Genomic DNA, 23,711 nt, shown 5'->3' with positions numbered 1-23,711 from the left:
TTCAAATGTTTTGAATATGCTGGGAGGTTCTTTTAAACGTGTGGATGGATTTCGAGAATCTCAAAAACAAAAACTCCGGGAAGCATTAGATATGGGTGAGCTAGAAACGGGTAGAGGCCTGAATCAAGAACTTGGCCTTATTAAAGCCGGTGATACTCGTTGGGGATCTCACTACAAGTCGTTTGGAAACTTTATTAGTCACTTTGCCTCTATCGTTGATGTACTTGATGCTCTTGTTATATATGCAAGTACTCCGGATGAAAGAGTTAGTGCATCAGGATTTCTTAGAAGTTGTCAAACATTTGAGACTGTTTTCTTGTTGCATTTGATGACTGAGGTTTTAGGAATCACATATGATCTTAATGTGTCATTACAAAAAAAAGGAACAAGATATTGCAAATGCCATGATTCTTGTTAAGGTTTGCAAGAGAAGGTTGCAAGCTTTAAGAGATAATGAATGGGATCCTCTCTTAGAAAAGCATTCTGGATGGGATTCACTTAAAGAAAAGGTAGAAACTTTTTGTATCAAGCATAAAATTTCATTGCCTAATTATGATGATCCATATGCTAACTCTGGAAGATCACGATGTAAAGTAGTTGATTATACTACTTTGCATCATTACCGTGTGGATTTGTTTTATAAAATTATTGATTGGCAGCTACAAGAACTTAATGAGCGTTTCAATGAGGTGACTAGTGATTTGCTTAATGGAGTAGCTTGTTTGAATCCAATTGATTCATTTTCTAGTTCTGACATAAAAAAGATAGTGAGAATGACTGAATTATATCTTGATGACTTTGATGGATTTAGCATGAGTGCCCTTGAGAATCAACTTGCTAATTATATTATTGATGTTCGTGATATTGACAAAAGGTTCTCCAATTTAGGTGGGCTTGGGGAACTTTCAAGAAAGTTAGTTGAGACAAAGAAGCATTTAAACTATTCTCTTGTATTCCTTTTGGTGAAGTTTGCTTTGCTTCTACCAGTTGCCACTGCAACAGTTGAAAGAGCTTTTTCGGCGATGAAGTTTATCAAGAATGACTTGCGGAATCGAATGGACGATGAATTCTTAGATGGTTGCATACTACCTTATGTGGAAAAAAAAGTATTTAAAGATGTTTCTAATGAGTGTATTATAAAAACATTTCAAGGGATGAAGACTCGTCGAGTGCAATTCTAATTTATTAGTTTGTAATAGAATATTTTATTGTTGACTTCTTTATGTTAATTTTATTTTGTACAAGTATCTTTCCCGACTCCATTCTATTTTTTCATATTCTAACTTGATGTTACAACTCTTTTGTTTTTCCTTCCTATCAAAGTTGAATTTCATGATCTTCGGTTGAGATACACTGCAGATAAGTTGCTTGGACAGTTACACCTGAAGACTCGGCGTCACACTCTTTTGTTTTTTCTTCCTACAAGCTGTGACTATTACACCTAAAGAGAGTGAGGCCATTGAACGTGTAAGTTACTTATTTATTCTTTAGCTTGCATCAGATAAAGTGTTCTATGGTAGAGCTTATTTCGTAATAAATTCTATGAAGGGGTAGAGTGTCGGTGGGAGCTTAAATGAATAATTCACTGTTGCAACTATTTTGACGCAATATTGGGCCATATTGATAGTTGGCAGAGGCATTGTGTTTTTTTCATGCGTTGTTTTTTTTCCCCTCACACATCCCCTGTCCTAAAATATGAACACCCTTGATGAAAATCCTGGCTCCGCCCCTAGGATGAAACTATAAAAGAACAATTATTGGCAAGAACAGGATTTATACTGGGCTCCTTTCCAATTAGGTATCTTGTCCTACCCCTCTCTCCCAAAAAATGGAACAAGCTCGACTTTCATATGTTAGTAGAGAAAATCACCCAGAGAATCAGAGTGACATATTCAAAGCATTTGTCTTATGCTGGTAGGTTGCAGATAATTAACGCAGTATTATTTTCGATACATAGTTTCTGGGGTACTGTCTTTATATTGCCACAAAACATATTGAAGGATGTGGATAGCATCTGTAGAGAATACTTGTGGGGTGCAACAGAGGAGAAAAGGAAGATAGCATTAGTATCTTGGGAAAAAAATCTGCTTTCCCAAAAAACAAGGAGGACTGAACATTAAAGGAAGCAAGGAATGGAATGTTGCTTCAGTTGGGAAACTACTATGGCAACTTAGCATGAATAAAGAATCACTATGGGTGACGTACATGGAATTTATATGAAGACTGAAACAAATATTTGGGTGCATACTCCACCTTCTGATTGTAGCTGGTATTGGAAGAAGGTGAATGGACTTAAAGTATTGATGCAAGGATGGTATTCACAGGGTCGGTACTTGCTAACCCAGACTGGTGAGTACTCTATCACAAAAAGCTATTTGGCAATTCTTGGGGACAGGACTAGAATGAGGGTAGCTAATCTTATTTGGAGCAAATTGGCTCAACCTAAACATAGATTTATAATGTGGTTGGCTGTTCAAAAAAGATTACTCACGAAGGAAAGAATGATCAAGTTGCATATCCCCGTGGAGGATACATCATGTTGCCTTTGTGCCGGACAAACTATGGAGTTAAATTCACATCTGTTTGGGAGCTGTGACTGGATAAAGGAGGTGAAGCATGAAGTATATGGGTGGGTTGGTGTTACTCTTCCAGATGGAGACACAAAGCAGACTCTGCATAGTATCAAGAGGAAGAACTGGAAGCAATTCAAAAGGGAACTCATGGCTGCAATATGGGGAGCAATTGTATACCACACCTGGAGAGCCCGGAACTGGAAGTTTTTTAAAGAAGTAAATGTACATACAAGCGAGACTGTTAGACAGATAAGAAAGGGAATCATAGAAATAGTAGATTTACTACAAAGTTCAAAGATGGCTGGTAGATGTAGAGAACTAGTGCAGAAGGTGCTTTGTAATTAGTTGCTGCATTTCTTTTCTGGTATTCTGAGGCCTATTCCTATTTAGGAATGAGGTGCTCTTAGGCTGTATTGTGTTTTTTGTTGGTATGGTATATTTCATATGGTTACCAAAAATTTAAGGCATAGTCAACTCTTATAAACTTTTGTAAGTTTAGTCGATTCGGAATCAACTTCAGACATACGAGTTTAGAGTTGAATTTGGCAATGCAAAGTTTCAGACAGTTTAACATATTACTAGTGCAAACAAACTTTAAATATCTCGGTCTAGAGTTTAGACAGAGCGTCCGAAGTCACATTATCAAATCCAAACACAAACATTTATTCTTTAACTTTAGACATTTATACTTGAGCTTCACCTATTTATTCAAATCCATTTATCTACAGCTTTAAAAAAAAAAAAAACTTTGCAGATAAGTATTTGTTTTTGTGAAGCTTTAAACTACCATGTTGCTTCTGGTTTCAGTTGACGCTGGATTTGTCCATATACAATTTGATTTATAAGTTTTTATGGGTCTGACCGTCTGGTTAATTTTGAATTATTAAATCATAAGCAAAAAAAAAAAAAAAAAGACAAGTTAGGGTGATACATATCATTCGCATAATCCGTCGCCAACTCATAATTGTAAAAATAAATGGAATGATTTCCTATTTCACCCAAAAAAAAAAAGAAAAAAAATATAACAGTTATAATTACTACTTTCATTGTATACAGGTTACATGTTATATATTGTAATTATATACAATAATGTGATTCAACTATTTTTATACAAGTATGTGAATTGTATAATCCGAAGGTATATAATCTACAAAAAAGTGTTATGTAGTTACTTTATCGCGGAGTTTTAGATCCTATTCCAATAGACTTATTGGAGGGTCCCATTACATCAAGGAAGAATTGAACCTACAAATAAAGTAAGAAATGAACCTATGAATTCATCAATTATGAGTTGGGCGCTTTAACCATTCAGCCATGGATGCAAAAAGACTCTGCGAGTGGAATAGGCATAGATACTCCTTTTCGAGCTTCTATTTCTTTCGTGAAAAAGAGATTCTAGAAAGGATGAAGTAGGAACACCTGTATCTAGAACGAACAAGATACAGGTTGAGAAGGTTGAGTTTAGCAAAATTAGACAAGACTGGAATGGGCATAGGATTATGTATTGATGTACCAACTGCTAATGCTCCCAGGTTAATGTAATGTATTCCACCAGTTGACTAAAAAATTGATTATTGGTATATCAATAGGAGTCGGTTCGACATAATATGGGTATAGGTTGGTAATTTATTGTCCCGCATATGGCCGCATGAGTAGTCATGTAAATGTCCTTATTTACTTTTCTTATTCCAATATAGTAGCTTGGGCCTCTAAACCACTATTCTTCTGAAGACTTAACCTAATAGTCGCCACCTAACATCTTAACCGATGTTATAATCAGAGCAAGCTGGCTAAAAAAAGTAAACAATAAATTAAATTTGATCGACTATTTATGTAAAGATTTCTATCTTCTTGGAAGGGGGTGGTGGGTGGACGCACAAATAGTCGTTATTAGAACCCCTATTTAAAGAATAGTCCAAATTTATTTAATATTTAGCCGTTTCATAATTAATTTCTGACCGTCAAATTTAAAGTTTAAATCGTAAATCAAAAAATTGAATGTAGTTCAAATTCAAACAATTTTATGGAGCCTAACTTCTGGCCAGATAGTTTGAAATCGATAATAAGGTCCAAATAAGAAAATGAATAAGCAGCAACATCATGAACAATTTGAAGTTTGTCAAAATTGGCTAACCTTTAAATAATTTTTCTAAAGATGAATATGTTTTAGCAGGTATGTTAAAAGCGATACATGGTGTCATTTCTACAAATTTTTGTGTTCACTTTTTCATTTTCTTGTTTTTTTTTCTTTTTAAGATTAATTGAGGAAAATGTATAGTAGAGGATTTATATTCTATATTTAGTCAAGGGAAAAGGGTTGAAAATGCCCCTCAGCAGCAGTGGGAAGTAGGAGCCTGTTTGGATGGGCTTATGCCTATAAGCGGAAAACAGCTTATAAGCCAAAAAAAATAAGTTGGGTAGTCTAACTTATTTTTTTTTGGCTTATAAGTTGTTTTCAGCTTATAAGCTGCTTTAGATAAGCTAAGTCAAATAGGCCCAATTATTTTTTTGAACTTATTTTAAGCACAAAATGATTTTAAGCTGGCCAGCCAAACACTCAAAAAAGCTGAAAACAGCTTATAAGCAACTTATAAGCCAATCCAAACGGGCTCTAGGATAACTTTGTCCTCCATCTGAATTTAGTCCTAAATACACCTTTATCATTGGGGAATGGCTCAAATTTGCCCCTCGACTATGGAAAAAATTGCATATTTCTCCCTATATTTGGTTTTGATCCAAATATGCCTTTATCTTTGAACAACTCGCTCAAATCTGTTCATCAAAATTAACTTGCTCTGTATTGCCAACTTTTGCTTAGGTGTTTTTGTTGTCAAGAGGTACGCACTCCCATTTGTCTTTACTCTTTACCCATTTTCCTCCTTGCCCATTATGTTGTCTGTTAAAAAAATTCCCATCTTGGTGACAAGCCTCACCTAGCGAATCTCCTAGGTGATTTGAGGGTCCCCACTTTGTTACACAATGAGGTTGAAAACAATCATACATGTGAAGACATGTTTTATGTTTTATTGAGTTGACGTTGATATTAGTGAAACTAAATTTACACCACATGTTCCTTCACCTGTGGCATATAGGCTAAACACGAAAAATCGAACTAAACCGATAATCAAATTAAACCGGAAAAAAAACTCGACATTTATTTGGTTTGATTTGGTTTGGTTTTTAAAATTTGGTTTGGTTTTGGTTTCTAGCCTAAAAAAACCGAACCAAACCGACTTTATATATACATATTTTAAAAATTATATTTGTATATATATGTGTGTGTATTTTAATTTTTTTATGAAAAATTAAAATTTATATTATGTTTTTATACTCTTGGACCATGCTTTTGAAAAAATTACTTTGGCATATTTCCATGTTTATAGCAAGCTCTGGCAAAGAGTATTATATCTATAGACCAGTGAGTCACGGGTACTGTTAGCTACTTTGGCATGTTTCCATAGTAAAGATGTGGTAAATTTTTATTTTTAGAAAGGTAATAACTAGTAAAGGTGTGGCAAGTTTTTGTGGCAATATCCAGTTTTCTATTTCAGATGAGTTTGGTTTCAGATAGTGACTACAATGTATTTAAAAAACCGAAAAAAACCGAATAGTAAAAACCGATAAAGTTTGGTTTGGTTTGGTTTGACAATTTGAATAACCGACTAATTGGTTTGGTTATTTTTTATATAAAAGCCGATCCAAACCGAACCGTGAGCACCCCTAGTGGCATAGTTATGAAATATAAATTAACCCTTTAATCACATAAAGTTATAAATGGATGATAATATACACTACACGTTTTTTAAGTGTTAAGGAGATTCATTTTTATTTTTGCAATCATTAAAGATGGCTCCATTAGCTTTACCATTTTAGCCCTTCAAGTATTTACTAATCCAATTATGCGCCTTACATTAATATTTTTACCAAGATATGTAACCGTGATAATTGACGATTAAGAAAAGAAAGGTAATTACAAGTTCATTGCTTAGATACATTTGCACAAGTAACCTCTTTTTCTCAATTAGATCGTTGTCATTACTTCGTTTGAAACATGCCAAGTTTCACCCTCTCTGTTTCCACCTTGAGAAGTGTCGTTTGAAACATGCCAAGTTTCACACTTTTCTGAAAAACACTTTTAAAAGAAACACTCTTCGAAGTAAGTTAATTTTAGAAGCTTGGCCAAACATGCTATAAAGTTATTTAAGGTCAGAATTAAAAAGCTACCACATATAATTGTGATTCCTAAACAAGTGCCTTCAATAAAAATAATTTCGGCTACGGAGAGTAACCGTTAGTTTTACTTTCTCCATTCCAATATAAACGAATCTATGTCACTATTTTATGGTCCAAAATGAATAAAATTTCCAAAGTTTAAGATGTATTAATTATTTTTTAAAAATTATTCTCCTCTTTAATGGGTCTTCCAAAAATTCTAATATTGACTATCTCTTGGTTTAAGAAAAATTTGAGAAGAAGCAAAAGAGTGATATTAACAAACTACCCTTTAATTAACGTCTTTTAACTACTTTCTTAAAGGTTGTGTCACATCCCAAAATTTTATTTATTTTAGAATGTAGTGGGTAAATTTTTTCTAGAGATAGGGTAAATTTGACGGGAAAGTATAACGGTAGGATTAAATTTAATAGGATAGCATAACAGAGGGTAAATGTAGACAATATCCGAAAATGGAGTGATAAATTTGACCCTTTTTCCGTTATTAAAATATGTGCCAAACTTAATATGATACGTGTAGGATAGGAAAATAAAGGTAGTACATTTTTTAATTCCAACAATTAAATATTTTTCACGAGCTCCACGAGTAGCATCACTTTCAAATTATATGAGTGTGGGCTTTCAATATTATAAAAATAAAAGGGACAAGGCATCATTACCGCCCTCACCTAGTAACGTTTTTGCTACGACACATCTTACCTAATGTTTGGTCCTATCACCCCCCTAAATTATTTAAAACCGTAAGATTTTACCCCCTAAACGCTGACGTGGCAAGGAGAGTGTGTTTCACTCTCTTTGAGAGAGTGAGAAACATAAAAAACGGGAAAGCTTAATTTTTTTCTTAAAAATCTGCATTTTTTTAAAATATGAAAATAAATTTAGTTTTAAAAATGGGTTTTCCACATTTAAAAAAATAATTATTTTTTCCAAAATTTTATAAAAAAATCAGTTTTTTTTTCAAATTTTGACAAGAAAAACACTTTTCCGGATTTTATTTGAAAAATAAAAGTGTCCTAAGAAAATGAAATCATGAAAATCAAGATCTTTTAAGACATTTTTAAAAAAATAATCAAGCTTTCCATATTTTTAACAAATCCATTTTTCCATATTTAAAAAAAAAATCATGTTTTCAGTTTTTTTTTTTAAATATGAGATTTAAAAAAAAATCATTTAAAAAAAAAAAAGGTTTTAAATTTATTTTTTAAAGAAAATTCAGTTTTTTTTTAAACGGGTTTTAAAAATAAATTTTTTAAAAGAAAAATCAGTTTTTTAATTCGAGTTTTCAGTTTTTTTTTTTTAAAAACATATGGATTTTAAAAAAATCAAATTTTCAATTTTTCTTTTTAAAAGGGTTTTAAATTTATTTTTTTTTAAAGAAAATTCAGTTTTTTATTTCGCGTTTTCAGTTTTTTTTTTTTTTAAAACGGGTTTTAAAAATAATTTTTTAAAAAGAAAAATCAGTTTTTTATTTTTTTATTCTTAAAAATTGACACGTAAGCTGATTTTTTTTTAAAAAAGAAAATAAATAAATGCACATGTGGCAAGGAGAGTGTATGTCACTCTCCCGTATGAGAGTGGGCATCAGCGTTTAGGGGGTAAAAATTTACGGTTTTAAATAGTTTAGGGGGTGATAGGACCAAACATTAGGTAAGGTGTGTTGTAGCAAAAACGCTACTAGGTGAGGGGGGTAATGATGCCTTATCTCAAAAATAAAACGGAAAAGGGCCAAAATTACCCCTGAACTTTGGAAAATAGTTCATTCATATCCTTCGTTATACTTTAGGGTCAATTATACCCTTAATGTTATACTATGAGGTCAATTATACCTTTATGTTTAATGGCTGCCACACGGCATCATCCCAACCCTTCAAAATTATTTTATCGTTAAATAATTTTTTACCCACTATTTTTCAAAGTTCGGGGCTAATTTTGGCCCTTTTCCAAAAATAAAATAATTCAGTTTGGTGGAGAAAACGACGCCGTATAAGGCAGTCAACTGGTGGGACCCGTTTCCCGCCCGCCTTTATTATTTAGTATTATTAATAGAGGAATTAAAATGTGGTCCATGCGGACACAAAGAATTGAACTCTGGTGCTTGCTATATCATAGCCCTACTTCCTCCTACAATTAGGGCTCGTTCGGTCCGAAATTTTAATGCAAAAATTAGTTAGGCAGGAATTATAATGTAAGAATTATAGTTCGAAAATTATTTATTGTTGAATAAATAAGGATATCAGTTTGAGTGATGACAGTAATCTTGTCATTTTAACTTACATATTATTAATATTTTAATTTTTATTTCATATTTAAGCTGTATAAAAACATTTTTTTATGTTCCGATTCATGTTATTTAATTGACTGCATACAAAATTTAAGGAAAAAAGAACTCTTAAAATTATAATCTAAAATAAATTATGGATACTTGTGTGACTATAAATTATCTTATTAAGAGTTAGATAAGAAGTTTAAAATTAAATTATCTCTACAAAAAATATATTAGTTTGAATGATGACAGTAATTTTGTCATTTTAATTTACATATTATTAATATTTTAATTTTATTTCATGTTTAACCTGTATAAAATATGCTTTTTATGTTCCAATTCATGTTATTTATCGTGGCAAAGTTTAAGAAAAAAGAACTCTTAAACTTATAATCTAAAATAAATTGTGGATTCTTGTGTGACTATAAATCATATCATTAAGAGTAGAAGTTCAAAATTAAATTGTTTCCAAATATAAAAATATTATTCTTAAAGGGACGTATAATGCTAATACAATCAGCCAATGTAACATATATTGCTATGTTGAATTTTATACATAAATTATTTTCCATATATCACCAACTGTATAATGAATATGCAATTCTGATTGTTATGCAAAAAATATATATATGTTAATGCTACTAATGGTTTGGTTGGCCAACTTTTTGAGAAGCTACAATTTTTTTTAAGGGTAATTATTTCAGAAAGCTAAGGTATTTGCTAAAATTAAGAAAAAAAATTATATTTGTGAGTAGTAGGAGAAAGTGTTTTTCATACACTAAAAAAGTATATTTCTATGATTTTTGTTGACAGAAAACACTTCTCAAAATAAATTAATTTTAAAAGCTTATCACGTGAGCTATAATTCTTTTTCCAAATTTTTGTACGTGGCAGTCTCAGGTTAGGTCATAGGTGACCTTCAATTTCAGTGAACTCTCGTGATATTAGCTTTCTTCTACCGTTGTTTCATCCGCAGGTGATGTAAGACGGTTCATTAGCCCTTAAGCCCCGATTTTGTGCTGATATTTTAATTTTTTCCTCTCATAATTTATATAATATAATTTGATTAGACGTGAATTTTTTTTTTTTTTTTTTTGAAATTTGTGGTTTAAAATAAGCCATAAATATTTGTGTAACTGTAAATGAATTCATTAAGGGTAAAAGAGGAAAGATAAATTATTTTTCAATATAGAAATATATCATTCTTTTTTAGAACAAACAAAAAAGGAAAGTGTATCACATAAATGACGGAGAAAGTAATTTGTTATGCGGGATATAAATTTATGTTTTCGCATTGTAATATCTTATAAGTCATGCACGAATAAAAAACACTTAAAAGGGCAAAATTGAAAAACCAGCCAATTTATAGCCTATTTGGTCCCGAATCACTTTTGAGAAAAATATACTTAAAAATATTTTTTAAAAGCTTGATCAAATAATTATTTTTTAAATTAATTGACCAAATACAAATTACTTCTTACCAAAATTACTTTTTGGAAAAACACTTTACTTTACTACCTATATAGAAGAGGGAGTTGAACTCCTTATTTACCATGGTTCAGGGATATATTAAGAATTTTAATTAGTGTTTGCATTATTATGCTTGTATACCTTAGCTTTTGTTGTTGCACCTTTGTTGATATAGACCAGAAAAATAAAATCTTTATGTAATTTTCCACACCTGTCCTTAGGGCTAACCAGCTGCTTTAGGGGTACTTCAGATATTTCACCTTTTTTATATGTTGCAGCCTTATGTACAACATGAATAAGAAATGAGACAACTTATTTAAGTGCTTAAATTGGGCACAATGTTCTCAACTATTTCTTCATCATGCAGTTAGAGTTAGGGGCCTAAAATCTCAATCAGCTGCAATTTTCAAGAGATAGGTATAAAATGTGGGCCCCACACAAATTGAAGAATTTTTTAGAGAATGTGGGCCGCAACTTTACACACTCTCAAGTCTCAACTGCATTGCCAGTGTGTATGTGTTTTTTCGTGTGGCTATTTAATTTATATCAATGAACAAGTTTAGTTGTGCAAAGCATAATACAGAAAGCAAAAAGCAGACTATTTATAGTTAGCAAGTTTAATAGTGAGTAAAATGAATTTTTATAATGACCTCTGTATAGATAGAGTAATTTATTTGGGTATAAACTAAAAATATCGACAAAGTTGTAATTTTTGAAATGATGGTACATCCATTTTTTTTGGTTTTATTTTAAAATTTTCAAATAAATTTTATCTCTAATAGCTAATGTTCATTCGACCTTAAGCCCATTTACATTAATTTATGTAAGAAAATAACTATGCAATTTTACCTAGACTTTTTTGATATCTCTTATAAATTTAGTCACCTAAGTAAAGCTTATAGAATGATAGCCACTATGTTAAAAGTGTAGTAAAGAATTATAAGTCGACAAAGAATGAAAAATTCTTTTTCTAATTGGAGGGGGGAGGAAATACGGAAAATATCATTAGATTTCTTTAAAATAGAAAAAACAAATAGAGTTACCATTAACAAGGTTATTTTAAAATGTATTTCCTTCAAGTCATCATATTATAATAGACAAAATAACCTTTTACGGTCCAAGTCATCAATTTTAATTAAATTAATGTTAATGAATAATGACATTGAGCTGTTCAAAAATATACTTAATTATTTTTATTGATTATTTTATTTGTCTCAATTTATGTGATATTATTCAACTGTGCTCGAATTTGAGAAATGAAAAGATTTTTTTTTTTTTTAACTTTTTATTTAAAGCAAGTAATAAATATTCGTGTGAAAATTTCTAAAAGATCACACAACTACATCTTTTTATTCCCCCACAAAATTAAATAATTTTATTTTGTAACTTAAAAATTTGAAGACTTTCACATTCGTGACACAAAAGTCACAATGCTAAAAATACGGGAATAATATAGCAAAAGCTGAATCAAATCAATAATTTGGAGTAAAAAAGTACGGAAATATTTAAAGAACAAGCACTGAAAACAATTACGTAATATAAATAATAACACTAAATAGTAGTTGTGCTTGTGCTAAGCACAGGCATCACCAATCTAGTTTCCATAATAAATGCCACTATTGAAAAGCATTAATTAAAGACCAGACTCGTTTGAAGGACAAAAATGCAATTTCATTTTTCCACATAAAACGACTCGCAAATTGCGACTACTCGTCCTTTTCATTTCACTCCAAAGAGTATACTTACAGCTAAATTTGACCAAAACCACCATGGCGGCGGCGGCGACGGCGACGGCAGCAGTATCACAGTATCCAATGGAAGGGCTGAGGAAGAAGTGTTTGTTACCGGCATTGAGTAAACCAGCTCCGGTGATAAGAACCGGCAACCGGAACTTCAATATCGGTCTTAAAAAGCTTTCTCCAGTTATTAATGCTGCGGTGAGTAGTAGTGAAAGTGATAGTACTGATAATGGCGCTGTTTCTGTTACACGTACTGCTATAGCACCTACTCCTCCTTCGCCTTCAAGTTCTCGGTAAGCAACAATTAAGTATAATTTGTTCATTATTAAATGCATTTGAAAATTGTAATTTGTTTCAGACTTTTTAAATTTTGGAGTTTGTTTGGATATTGCTAATATTTTGATTAGAGATAATTTGTGTTAAGGTATAACTAGAATAACGCAAAGTATAACCTCCTCGTTCGCCTTCTAGCTCTCGTTGAGCAACAAATAGGCATATTTTGTTCATAATTAGGTGAATTTGAAGTTGTAGCTTGTTAGCTGCTTATTTTTTATTTTTTATTTTTTAAATTTTATTTTGTTTGGATGTTTTGGTAATTTTATGGTAATTGAGTTGTTTGGAGCTTGGTTAGATATTTTTGGTTAAGGTATAACTAGAATAACGCAAAGTATAACCTCCTCGTTCGCCTTCTAGCTCTCGTTGAGCAACAAATAAGCATATTTTGTTCATAATTAGGTGAATTTGAAGTTGTAGCTTGTTAGCTGCTTATCCTTTTTTTTTTTTTTGGTTTGTTTGGATATTTTGGTAATTTTATGGTAATTGAGTTGTTTGGAGCTTGGTTAGAGGGATTGGAGATATTTTTGGTTAAGGTATAACTAGAATAGCGCAAAGTATAACCTCCTTGTTCATAATTAGGTGAATTTGAAGTTGTAGCTTGTTAGCTGCTTATCCTTTTTTTTTTTTTTTTTTTTTTAGTTTGTTTGGATATTTTGGTAATTTTATGGGAATTGAGTTGTTTGGAGCTTGGTTAGAGGGATTGGAGATATTTTTGGTTAAGGTATAGCTAGAATAGCGCAAAGTATAACCTCCTTGTTCGCCTTCTAGCTCTCGTTAAGCAACAATTAGGCATATTTTGTTCATAATTAGGTGCATTTTGAAGTTATAGTTTGTTTGGAGCTAATCCTTTTTTTTTTTTTTTTTTGTTTTTGTTTTTGTTTTATTTTGTTTTGTTTTGGTAATTGTATGATAATTGAGTTGTTTGGAGATCGGTAAGAGAGATTGGAGATATTTTGGGTTAAAGTACAACCGGAATTGCGCAAAGTATAACACTATGTGCTTCAAAAGGTTGTTCCTACATACTGACCATTTTCGATTAGGAAATATAGTCCCCGTGTATCCATTATTTTAGGGGTTGTCCATTAGATGATCTGAAATAAAGTTAGGAGATAAGTTAGTTTATCATTGCTGTGACAGTGACACTTTTTGTGGAGTATCAGGCCTTTTTTCCAATTTGATTAGTAAAAGTACATAAGATTCCAATTATTTTGGCTTTTCTCTTTCCCTATCCATTTGCACTAGTCCATTTGATGTTCCATGTATGATATGACTGGTTTCTTGGTTGATTAAATTTATCGAGTCTTGTGATTCTAATGGAATATTAAGCCATGAACAGTAAAAAGTGTTATATTGCTGGAGTAACAGATTTTCTTTATCAAAATACCGGCTTTTAACCAATGGATTTGATAAAAGGATAAAATTTCTCTGGTTATGAATATATAATGAGTTTTTGTACATCACAATCTTCTTCAGCTATTTATATCGGTTATTCTCTTCCCCCGGATTTATTCTTTTTGAACTTAACTCAGACTGGAAGAAGGCTGCCAAATGGATAGCATGGCAGGTCAAGGATCGATTAGCAAGTTGTACAATTGACTAGATTTGGTTATTTCGGAAAATTAGTCTTCTATCTTATTTAGATTTTGATTGACTTGTCAAAGAAATAATCTTCTTTACCTTTTGATGGTCACCATGAGTTATATAGAACTTGGTTAATACCTGACCCTCATGGAGTTGTAATTCAATGTTTATATTTTGCCAGGGTGAAATCTCACACGATTTCAGTATTTGTCGGCGATGAAAGTGGTATAATAAACAGAATTGCTGGAGTTTTTGCTCGAAGGGGTTACAATATCGAGTCACTTGCTGTTGGTTTGAACAAGGATAAAGCTCTCTTTACCATAGTGGTCTCTGGAACTGAGAAGGTCTTGCAACAAGTTGTAGAGCAGCTCAACAAGCTTGTGAATGTCATGAAGGTTAGTCTTATCTTCTGAGATATCACGCTGTATTTCGTTGATAACCTTATTAAATTTATCTATCCGGGTTTCTAAGGATGTCTTTCTAATGGGAAGATACCAATTTGATAAATTCTATAGGCTACACTGTGTCCAGGTGTGTGTTTGTGCCTGTGGGCATGACTAGCCACACACATATCAGTTACTCGTTTATACATTGCTGTTGATCGATCCCCTGTTAACTCGCACAATATCTGCGTGCTTGTGATATGGTCTTTTAAAAGCATTTACTCCCTCCGTTTCAATTTGTTTGTCTTACTTTCCTTTTTAGTGCGTTTAAAAAAGAATCTCTTTCCCTTTTTGGTAATTCTTTTAATTCCAACTTTCCACATGGCATGTTAAGGACCGCAAGATTAAAGGGCATTTTGGTACATTCTACATATCTTTAGTTTAAGACCACCATATTCAAAAGTCTTCTTTACTTTCTTAAACTTCGTGCCAAGTCAAAACCAGACAAACAAATTGAAACGGAGGGATGATAATTTTTAAAATTGTAGGCAATAGTCATTTGCAAAAGTTCTTTTAAGACTTTTTGTAGAAGATTTTCCTTTGCCTTTGACATGCAAAACGTGAGATTATTAGTAACGATGTCCTCTCTCGTCCAATCAATGGATTAGTTAAACTGGCACCTGATATGCATTCTCTTAATCGGGATATGACTTGCTGTCAACTTCCCGTGCATAATCATTAAATCAAGGCATATCCTTAAATATCTTTGCTCTTCAAAAAAAGAGGTGTATCCTTAAATTCTTCTGCAGTGAAACAAAATTAACTCTACACTGTATTCAGTTGTCATAAAACAGATCATTATTCCTAATTTGGTTTGGTATGCTGTTTCAGGTGGAGGATCTGTCAAAAGAAGCACAAGTGGAACGAGAATTGATGCTCATAAAACTGAATGCAGACGCAACTACAAAAGCTGAAGTATACAAGACACCTCTCGCCTTTCGTGCTTAACTTTGTTTCCATACCCGCAATATTTTTAAATAAATGAGTTGGAGCAGTCTTTCTATTGATTAATCTTTAGGGCCAAATTGTTGTGGGGTAGCTTTTTTCAGATTTAAATCTCTGACATGCTGTAGTTAGCATATTAATCCTCTATTTGCATGGCTCAATCCAACTAAGTCCGCTTACCAGCTGAGCTAACTAAATTGATCAAATGGGAACATAAAGAGCTGAAAATCCTCCCTATCAATTTTTTCCTGAAAAAGTGCTGAAAATCTATTAAGGAAGAATGTAATTCCATGAAGATCCATTGTAAGCGAGAAAATGGGGTCCCTTTCCTTTTTGGCAGTAATTTGATTGCATGCGTTCAATAAAGCACTTTTAAGGTTCCTAGGTCTTGAACCTTCCCATCTTCCAATTACAACTTATAAAGAATGAACAGCGTCTAAATCGTTCGAGACATGGATTATGACGTGCTATTATTTTTTCTTGTCTTAGTCTATGTACTAGCTCATTATATTTACTTTGATATGCAGATCATGTGGTTGGTGGACATATTCAGAGGAAAAATTGTGGATATATCAGAACATTTTCTGACTATCGAGGTAACTTCAATCTTCTTTCGCCGCTTTTACATGTCATTTGAAGTGTTTAATAGATTAAAACATGAAAAGATTTGAATCTGGAAGAAAGGAAACATAAATACTAGTCAAATCTGTATGACTACCTGCCTACTATGTTTAAACTCAAAATAAATAAAAAGTGGTAGAGTAAGAAAGCTAGTAAAAATTTGGACTAGCGGTGGACATCGGAGTCTCCATTGTCAATTCTTTAACTCAAGTAAGATCTTTAGCGAGATCACCATTGTCATCCTTAAAGTTCGATGTGTGTATAATATGCATAATCTCATTTTTCTGGCGCCAATCAAGTTCTTGTTCTTTTTAAAATAACAAGCAGATTTATTGTCTTGTGGTTGACATAGGTAACTGGTGATCCAGGGAAGATGGCTGCCGTTTTGAGAAATTTAAACAAGTTTGGGATAAAAGAACTAGCTCGAACCGGGAAGGTATATTTTCCATGTTTGAAATGACTGATATATTCTAATATTTGCATATATGCCTAAATGGTTTTGATGATTTTAGTTATCATGTTCTCTGATTGCATAGTTCTAGGTTATAGCTTCCTTTGAGTTTGGGCGAGTAACTTTTGGGGACCTGCTGTAGTGATCCAAGGTTATATGTGCTCTTTAAGGTTTGCTTCTGATAAATTGGATAACTGACTAAAGTTTGCGGAGTCATATATTTCTTATTTTATTTGTTATTAGTCAGATGTTGTCTCAAAATGTCTTGTCAGCAATAATATTAAGGGTTTTCTTACAATAATACCTCTAGACTCTAGTATACAGGATGGCCCACTTAATCCAATCAAGTAGCTATCTTTGAAGTTAAAAAGAAGAATGCCATAGGGATGACATGATGCTGTTATGTATTGATCATTGTCACCACAGATTGCTCTGAGACGTGAAAAGATGGGTGAGGATGCTCCTTTTTGGAGGTTTTCTGCAGCTTCCTATCCAGATCTTGAAGAAAAAATTCCCAGTGTTGGTATCCTGAACAGCAAAAGTCAATCAATTGACAATGAAGCAAGCAGTGATTCAGGGAGGGTAATGGTCTCAAATCCACTCTGGTTTAATTCATTTTCATGCATTTTTGGTCTGATTGTATAATATACACTAAGTCTTGGTTGAGGTGGACATGCTTGAGAGTTACATGAATTTCTTTTGGAAACTTGTAATTATCTTGCTACACGTTGGGGGAACTAATTTCATCTAACTAGCTTATTAAGAATTTCTTTTCTAGTTTCTATTTCCGACTTCTCATGGTTTTTCCCTTTGGATGTGATTTTATCAGCTAATTGTTAATCTTAAGTCTTTACCTACACTAAGCTTCCTGAAGGATTTCAAACATAGTATGTCCAGTTGTTAAAATAAAATTTGTGATGTAAATGAAACAATATGTACAGCGTGAGTGTTATGCTATCTATTCACATTTTCATTTCGCAAATTGAAACTTTGTGATGTAGAAGATCGATTTGCACAGTGAAAATGCTGTTTTCTTCCTAGGAATTTAATAAAAGGAAAAAGAGAAAATAGTAATATCATATTTCACTTCGAAATCTCTAGAAGTTCCTAGAGGCAGAAGTGTGGGTATGAGCTGGGCTTCTGATTGCCATCTTCCTCCTTGCTGAGAGCGAATATAGAGGCCTTAGATTCTTGGATCATGAAAGTTAAGTTGCAGGTTGCTAATGAATGAAGTGCAATCTTGATTCTTAGTTTCTCTTTCATGATAAAGGCATGATATCTTGTCAAAACAAATGTCAAACTCATTTCAGTTAATTTGTTAGATTTCAGTAGGCATCGATAATATATATATATATAAGATTAAGTTATGAAGAAAAAGAATTACTGATTGTCCATAGCTGTGTGAGCTGATGTCATTGATATTAGGATTGCATTTCTTATGGTTCCCCGTTCTATTTATGATAGTTTAAGGTGCTGAACTCACTACTGTGAGTTTGCATTCAGTTTTGGCAACAAAAACTTTAGGACATATTTTTGCGCTGTGATATATGCTTCAATTTCAACCTGTGCATGTGTGAGAATTTCCCTTTGATTTTTCTTGCGGTGTTTAATTTAATCTAAAGTTGCAAATCTTCTTCTTTTTGGTTTGAATATAGGGTGATGTTTATCCTGTGGAATCCAGTGATGAATTCTCAGTTAATCAAGTTCTCGATGCCCACTGGGGATATCTGTATGATGGAGATGTAAGGACCCAATCTGCTTCTCAAGATCAGTCTGTTTATTTCTGTGTCTTTCCATATCTGTGTACATATATGGAAAACTTAATTTTCTTTCCAAAAATGAGAAAGATGTTACCTTCTCAAAAAAAAAAAAAAAAAGAGAAAGACTGTCGGAAAAACTTTCTGTACATCCTTCCCAAATTCCACATTCTAAATTTACATTCTCAAGAAAGGCCTTTTGTTAAACCAAGTATTAATTAATCAAAGTGGATCCATCGTTAGATAAGAATTATAGTCTTAGTCAATAAAAGTACCTTATGGAGGCTATTCTGCCAACGTGATTCTCTTGGTTCCCTCTACATGCTGCAAATCTGATGATTATTTTGATACTGCAGTTGAGTGGGATTCGGTCACATACAATATCCATGCTTGTCAACAATACTCCTGGGGTCCTAAATTTGATAAGCGGTGTTATATCTCGACGAGGGTATAATGTTCAGGTTGTTTCTTCCGCTGATTATTGCTGCTTCCTTTACAATTTCTCGTCCTCTTAATTTTCTCGCCTGAGCTTCGTTTCAATGATTATGTTGCAGAGTCTTGCTGTAGGCCCTGCTGAGTCAGAGGGGCTTTCACGCATTACAACGGTGGTCCCTGGAACGGATGAAACTATAGGGAAATTGGTTAATCAATTTTACAAGTTAATAGATGTTCATGAGGTAAATTTATAAGTTGACAGATGTTTATGGGCTATCTACAAGCTGATTTTAAGATGATTAGGTTCTTGAGGGAAGGTTTACCTACCATGGAGATTCAATATACTAGTATAAGAAGGGTTAAACTACTTTTTACTATTTGTTAGGAATTCTTTACTTTTCCTTCAATTTGACTAGTGAGAATCCTGGTCTTTAGCTGGCTTAGCAATTTTTTTTATAAACGTGGTGTCCGGGCCCGCTCGCGCGTACCTCGACTAATTCCACGGGATACCTGCCACCTCCCACCAGTAATAGGTACCAGGTAACTCTATCCGCCAAGGCTAGGACAGATGGGAAGAAATCACCTAGTGTTTCTGGGATGTGAACCTGAAACCTCATGGTTCTCTACCCACTTCATTGATTACTAGGTCACACCCTTGGGTGCTGCTCTGGCCTAGCATTCTTATAATCATTTTTGTCTTAGTATTGTAAAGTTCCCAACCTATATCTCTTAGATTTTTGCTTTCCTGTTCAACCTTCCCAGCAGTGGACTTGGCTTTGTTCATCTTCCAGGCTCATTGCACTTTGCCAACTCTACTATAAGTTTTCTAAAACTTAAAAGACAGGAAGTATCTTACTTTCACCTTTCCCTTACCATGAAGGTCATAATAATTAAAACCACACCTCTCAATAAGAAAATAAAGCTTGTAAAGTGAAACAAAATTGTCAGCCTGGATGAGAATTTTAGCCACTCTAAGAAGTTTCATTCTTCTGATATACGTACTTAAATCTTATTCATTGGAGTTCTTAGATCAGCCAGATAATACAGTTGTGCTCATTTTTCTAGGTTCAAGATATAACTCATTTACCATTTGCGGAGCGGGAGCTAATGATCATTAAAGTAGCCGCTAATGCAGCAGCAAGAAGGGATGTCCTTGATATTGCCAGTATTTTCCGTGCTAAGCCTGTTGATGTGTCTGATCATACAGTAACATTGGAGGTGAATTTTCTTTTTTTTGGTTACGTAACATTGGAGTTGAAAGTTGAAAAAAGTCTTTTCTTTGTGTGTTCAGCTCTTTCCATGTTGTTACTTGTTGTATATTGGTTCTTGCATATTATAGAAGATTACATTTTTGTTTTCAATTATATTATACCCTTTATTTACATGTTCTCTCTTGCGATTTGTTTCGTCAGTCAATCAGTTAATCTCTAATGCACACATGCTAATGCCATACTATTAACATACTTGGCCGGTGGAGCAGGGCATAGGCAAGATTTCGCGCAAGCGGTGTCGGATATTGTCACAATTCCCCTTGTAAATGGGTTTAAGTCTGGAAGTGTTTATAGTTTTAAGGCTTTACTTCCTGGCCTATGATAGTTATTTTTGTATTATTTTCAAGCAGTGTCAGTATCATATATGCATATTGCTTTGGTTAAAGGTATTATTTACACACATTCAAAAGAAAGTTCTTTGCGAAACGAAGTCAGATGACACCCCTTAGACACCGCTTTACGTGACTGCATATAACTGCATTTTCCTTCTCATGTAAACCTAATTATAATTGAAAAGGACTGTTCATGAATACTTGCGCCATGTCTTCCCCCGATCCCCAATTGACTTCTCTCTGAATTATGCACTTTTTGCAGTTGACTGGAGACTTTAACAAGTTGTTGGCATTGCAAAGATTACTGGAGCCTTATGGCATTTGTGAGGTTTGTTTTCCCAAACTGAATTTTGATTTATCAACATGTATAGGCTGGCATCTTTAAAGTGTTATATCCTGCATTTTGGGCAATCTGAGTTTGTATGTTTTCTGAACTTTTCTTCTGTTCCTTCTCCCCAACCTTTGCCTCCTTGAACAAGTACAGAGCAATCCAAAGTTTAGCGCATGAATTTAGGACGTTTTTCTTGAAACCAGAACAGATGAACCAAACATTGACTTACACAGGACTTGTTTAGCCTGACAAAGATTCAGAAAGCTTGCATATAGTATTTAATTTAATGGGTTTATTTTTTTGTGCTTTCCAAAAGTTGACTGCACTAAAATCAAACTTCAAGCACAGTTCTAAGTGATTGATATTGTGGAGTGTGTGCATTTAAAAGCTCCAATGATATTGCTTGTGCTTCTTCTATTCTGGTGGCATGTGCATTTCAATAGCTGTAGTAGTGATTTAGTGATTTCCGAAATATATAAAAATAACATCAGTCTTTTCGTTTAACATGGAACTCCTTTAAAGACAGAGACTAGGAATATCAAGTGCTAATCTATGTTATTTAATCTTCCAGCTGTGAGATGAATGATTGTTATAGCATGTTTAGCTTGTAACTGAGCAGATGAAAATAGTAAGTTTAGCAGACCTTTGGTAAGCAGGTATGCTTGCTTATTAAAAATGTTTTTTTTTTTTGAGTCAATGCTTATTAATGATTGTATGCTGCTTGGGCGAGTATTCTTGACCCAAATGAGAAGACCTATTGTCTAGACTAACAGGAAAATGACTCTTAATTTATAAAACTATGTAGAGAGGTCAAGTGGGCGATCTTAAAGCTAGTACAAGTAATTAAGCCAACATAAATTGACAGTAGCGTAAGCAAGCTTCAAACTCCCACTATTACCCTTGCGTCAGTAGCTACCTTTTGATTCTGAGACATCCGGCTCTTTGAGCAGGACTTCTCCTGATGTATCTTTGTCATGCAATATTATGGATATATGGCGCTTGCAAGCAAATATAAAGACATTAATAAGATATGTTAAGAACGTGAAAATTTTCAAGAAGAGAGCACTAACATACAGTCATCGGATCTGGAAACCGATCCCTGGAAATAATTCACAAGTATCACAATCATACATTATGTGGCGTGATGCCCCTATAGCAATTTACTTTGATGATCTTGAATTATCTGCAGCATACCAGTAAAGACATTCAGTCGTGAAATTTATTTAATTCTTAACTACTGGAGTATGAAGAAAATATTACATAAGTTCTTGCATAGCTTGTGCAAGTATAATGTATGAGGGAAATAAAAAAGAGTACCAAAACACTGTATAATTCTATGATAGTTTTTATGTGGAGGTTAAATCTCCACAAACCCCAACCAAACGACCTCTAAAGTTAACAAGAACCTGCTTCGAGTAGTGTTACCCTCTTATCCACATTATTATTTTCTTTCTTGTAGGTGGCTCGTACAGGGCGGGTAGCATTGGTGCGTGAATCAGGGGTGGACTCGACATACCTCCGGGGCTATGCTCTTAACTTGTAGTGCTAGTTAAATCTCGAAGCACGTTCTAATATGGTCTAGTATCTTTCTTGCTGACTTTTTCTGTTCTGAGAACAGAGTTTAGTCGTATGCTGTTTCTTGTACGAGCAGGTACCTGATAAAAGTAAGATTGGTACTCCTAAAACGATCTACTAAATTCATCGAGTTGTTCCAAAGGATCAAAACGGCCAGTTATTAATGGAATTCCTTGTCGGCTCTCTGTAAAATACTCGTTTGGTGTTTACCTGTAACTATTCAATACCCCTACGAAAAATTGATCACATCGGAACGTTTCCGAGGCCGAATACACCTATTCATTATTCTTTTTATTACCTTATTACCAAAGCAAATAACCATACGAAATGCAGATAGCGAAAGAGATGAATCGCACTTAATGAAAGTAGATTATTTTTCCATTCCTTTCCAAAATTCCATAATCCCTTCCCGAACCAAACTATCTAATCAAATAATAGTACTATGGTTCGAGAGAAAGTAACAGTATCTACTCGGACACTACAGTGGAAGTGTATAAATTTAGCAACCCTTTTTCCACCGGATCCATTGCAGGAAAGGGATAATGTGCAACTTCGAATTGTCAATTATATCCTTTATGGAAATGGCAAACCGATTCGCTTATTTAGGCATTCGTAGGATTTTAATTGAGCAAAGCTGACAACTCCAAAATGTGGAGTAAAGCCTATGAAGTTGAGTAATATTGTATATTAATGCAGCTGGGAGAAGTGCATGTCAAATGTCTTGAATATGTGTTATGTGGAGTGTATTAGCTTGAGGTTATTACTACACGATTTTAAGTTATATGCACTGACAATGAATAGACTTTTTGCATTATCCGGTAAGTTGTCTACAACAATAAGTAACTAATAATAGCAAGTTTGATATGGTAACTTGAAAAATAGAGCAATATCCTGCTACAACAGGTTTAACTTACATTATTAATGTAAATTCCCATGCACTATCAAGTGTATATGGTTTATATCCTATACATTTTCTTAGGAAATTCTAAAGCTTTTCTTGCAGGATTAATCTCAGAAAGGTGGTCGACAACATTATCAACAATCAAAGATAGATCCTTGAGTTTCCTCTTAAGCATAGTAACAAAAACCAAATCTTCAACATCTTTGAGAGCATTGATACATATCTTTCCATTTCTTTTTGTCTTCCTTACTACATGTTCCATAGATTGTGAATAATCATCGAACAAGGGATCTGATGTTCTTAGGTGCTTTACCAAGTAAAGTGTATACTTAAGCTCTTCCATATTCCCTATAATACCTTCAACACAACCAACAACTTGTGAAGTACTCATGGTGTGTAAATATCTTAAGCTTTTTAGTTTCGGTAGAGAGTTTATGAACCTTTTCATTTCCTT

At 33.4% G+C, this 23,711-nt stretch overlaps 2 protein-coding genes across 5 annotated transcripts; both read left to right on the top strand.

Annotated features, from left to right (window-relative positions):
* The first annotated feature begins 91 nt into the window (after positions 1-91).
* LOC132612658 (uncharacterized) lies at positions 92-1,181 on the top strand. The gene is made up of 2 exons (XM_060326773.1): positions 92-337; positions 384-1,181. The coding sequence occupies exons 1-2, from the start codon at positions 92-94 to the stop codon at positions 1,179-1,181; spliced, it is 1,044 nt and encodes a 347-aa protein (XP_060182756.1).
* Positions 1,182-12,147: 10,966 nt separating this feature from the next.
* LOC132614234 (acetolactate synthase small subunit 1, chloroplastic) lies at positions 12,148-23,122 on the top strand. 4 transcript variants are annotated; one of them, XM_060328645.1, is made up of 12 exons: positions 12,148-12,571; positions 14,377-14,590; positions 15,470-15,553; positions 16,111-16,179; positions 16,557-16,640; positions 17,082-17,237; positions 18,311-18,397; positions 18,769-18,873; positions 18,967-19,089; positions 19,913-20,065; positions 20,713-20,778; positions 22,241-23,122. In XM_060328645.1, the coding sequence occupies exons 1-12, from the start codon at positions 12,309-12,311 to the stop codon at positions 22,322-22,324; spliced, it is 1,488 nt and encodes a 495-aa protein (XP_060184628.1). In that variant the 5' UTR covers positions 12,148-12,308; the 3' UTR covers positions 22,325-23,122. The 4 variants fall into 4 exon arrangements, with proteins under 4 accessions (XP_060184628.1, XP_060184630.1, XP_060184631.1 ...); XM_060328647.1 differs by lacking the exon at positions 12,148-12,571 and adding an exon at positions 13,594-13,622; XM_060328648.1 differs by lacking the exon at positions 12,148-12,571 and adding an exon at positions 13,857-13,873.
* The last annotated feature ends 589 nt before the right edge of the window (positions 23,123-23,711 follow it).

The sequence above is a fragment of the Lycium barbarum genome, chromosome 10 (genome assembly GCF_019175385.1).
Source record: "Lycium barbarum isolate Lr01 chromosome 10, ASM1917538v2, whole genome shotgun sequence".
Lineage (NCBI taxonomy): Eukaryota > Viridiplantae > Streptophyta > Magnoliopsida > Solanales > Solanaceae > Lycium > Lycium barbarum.
Note: the sequence above shows the minus strand (reverse complement) of the source record. Positions and strands in the feature narration are given on the sequence as shown.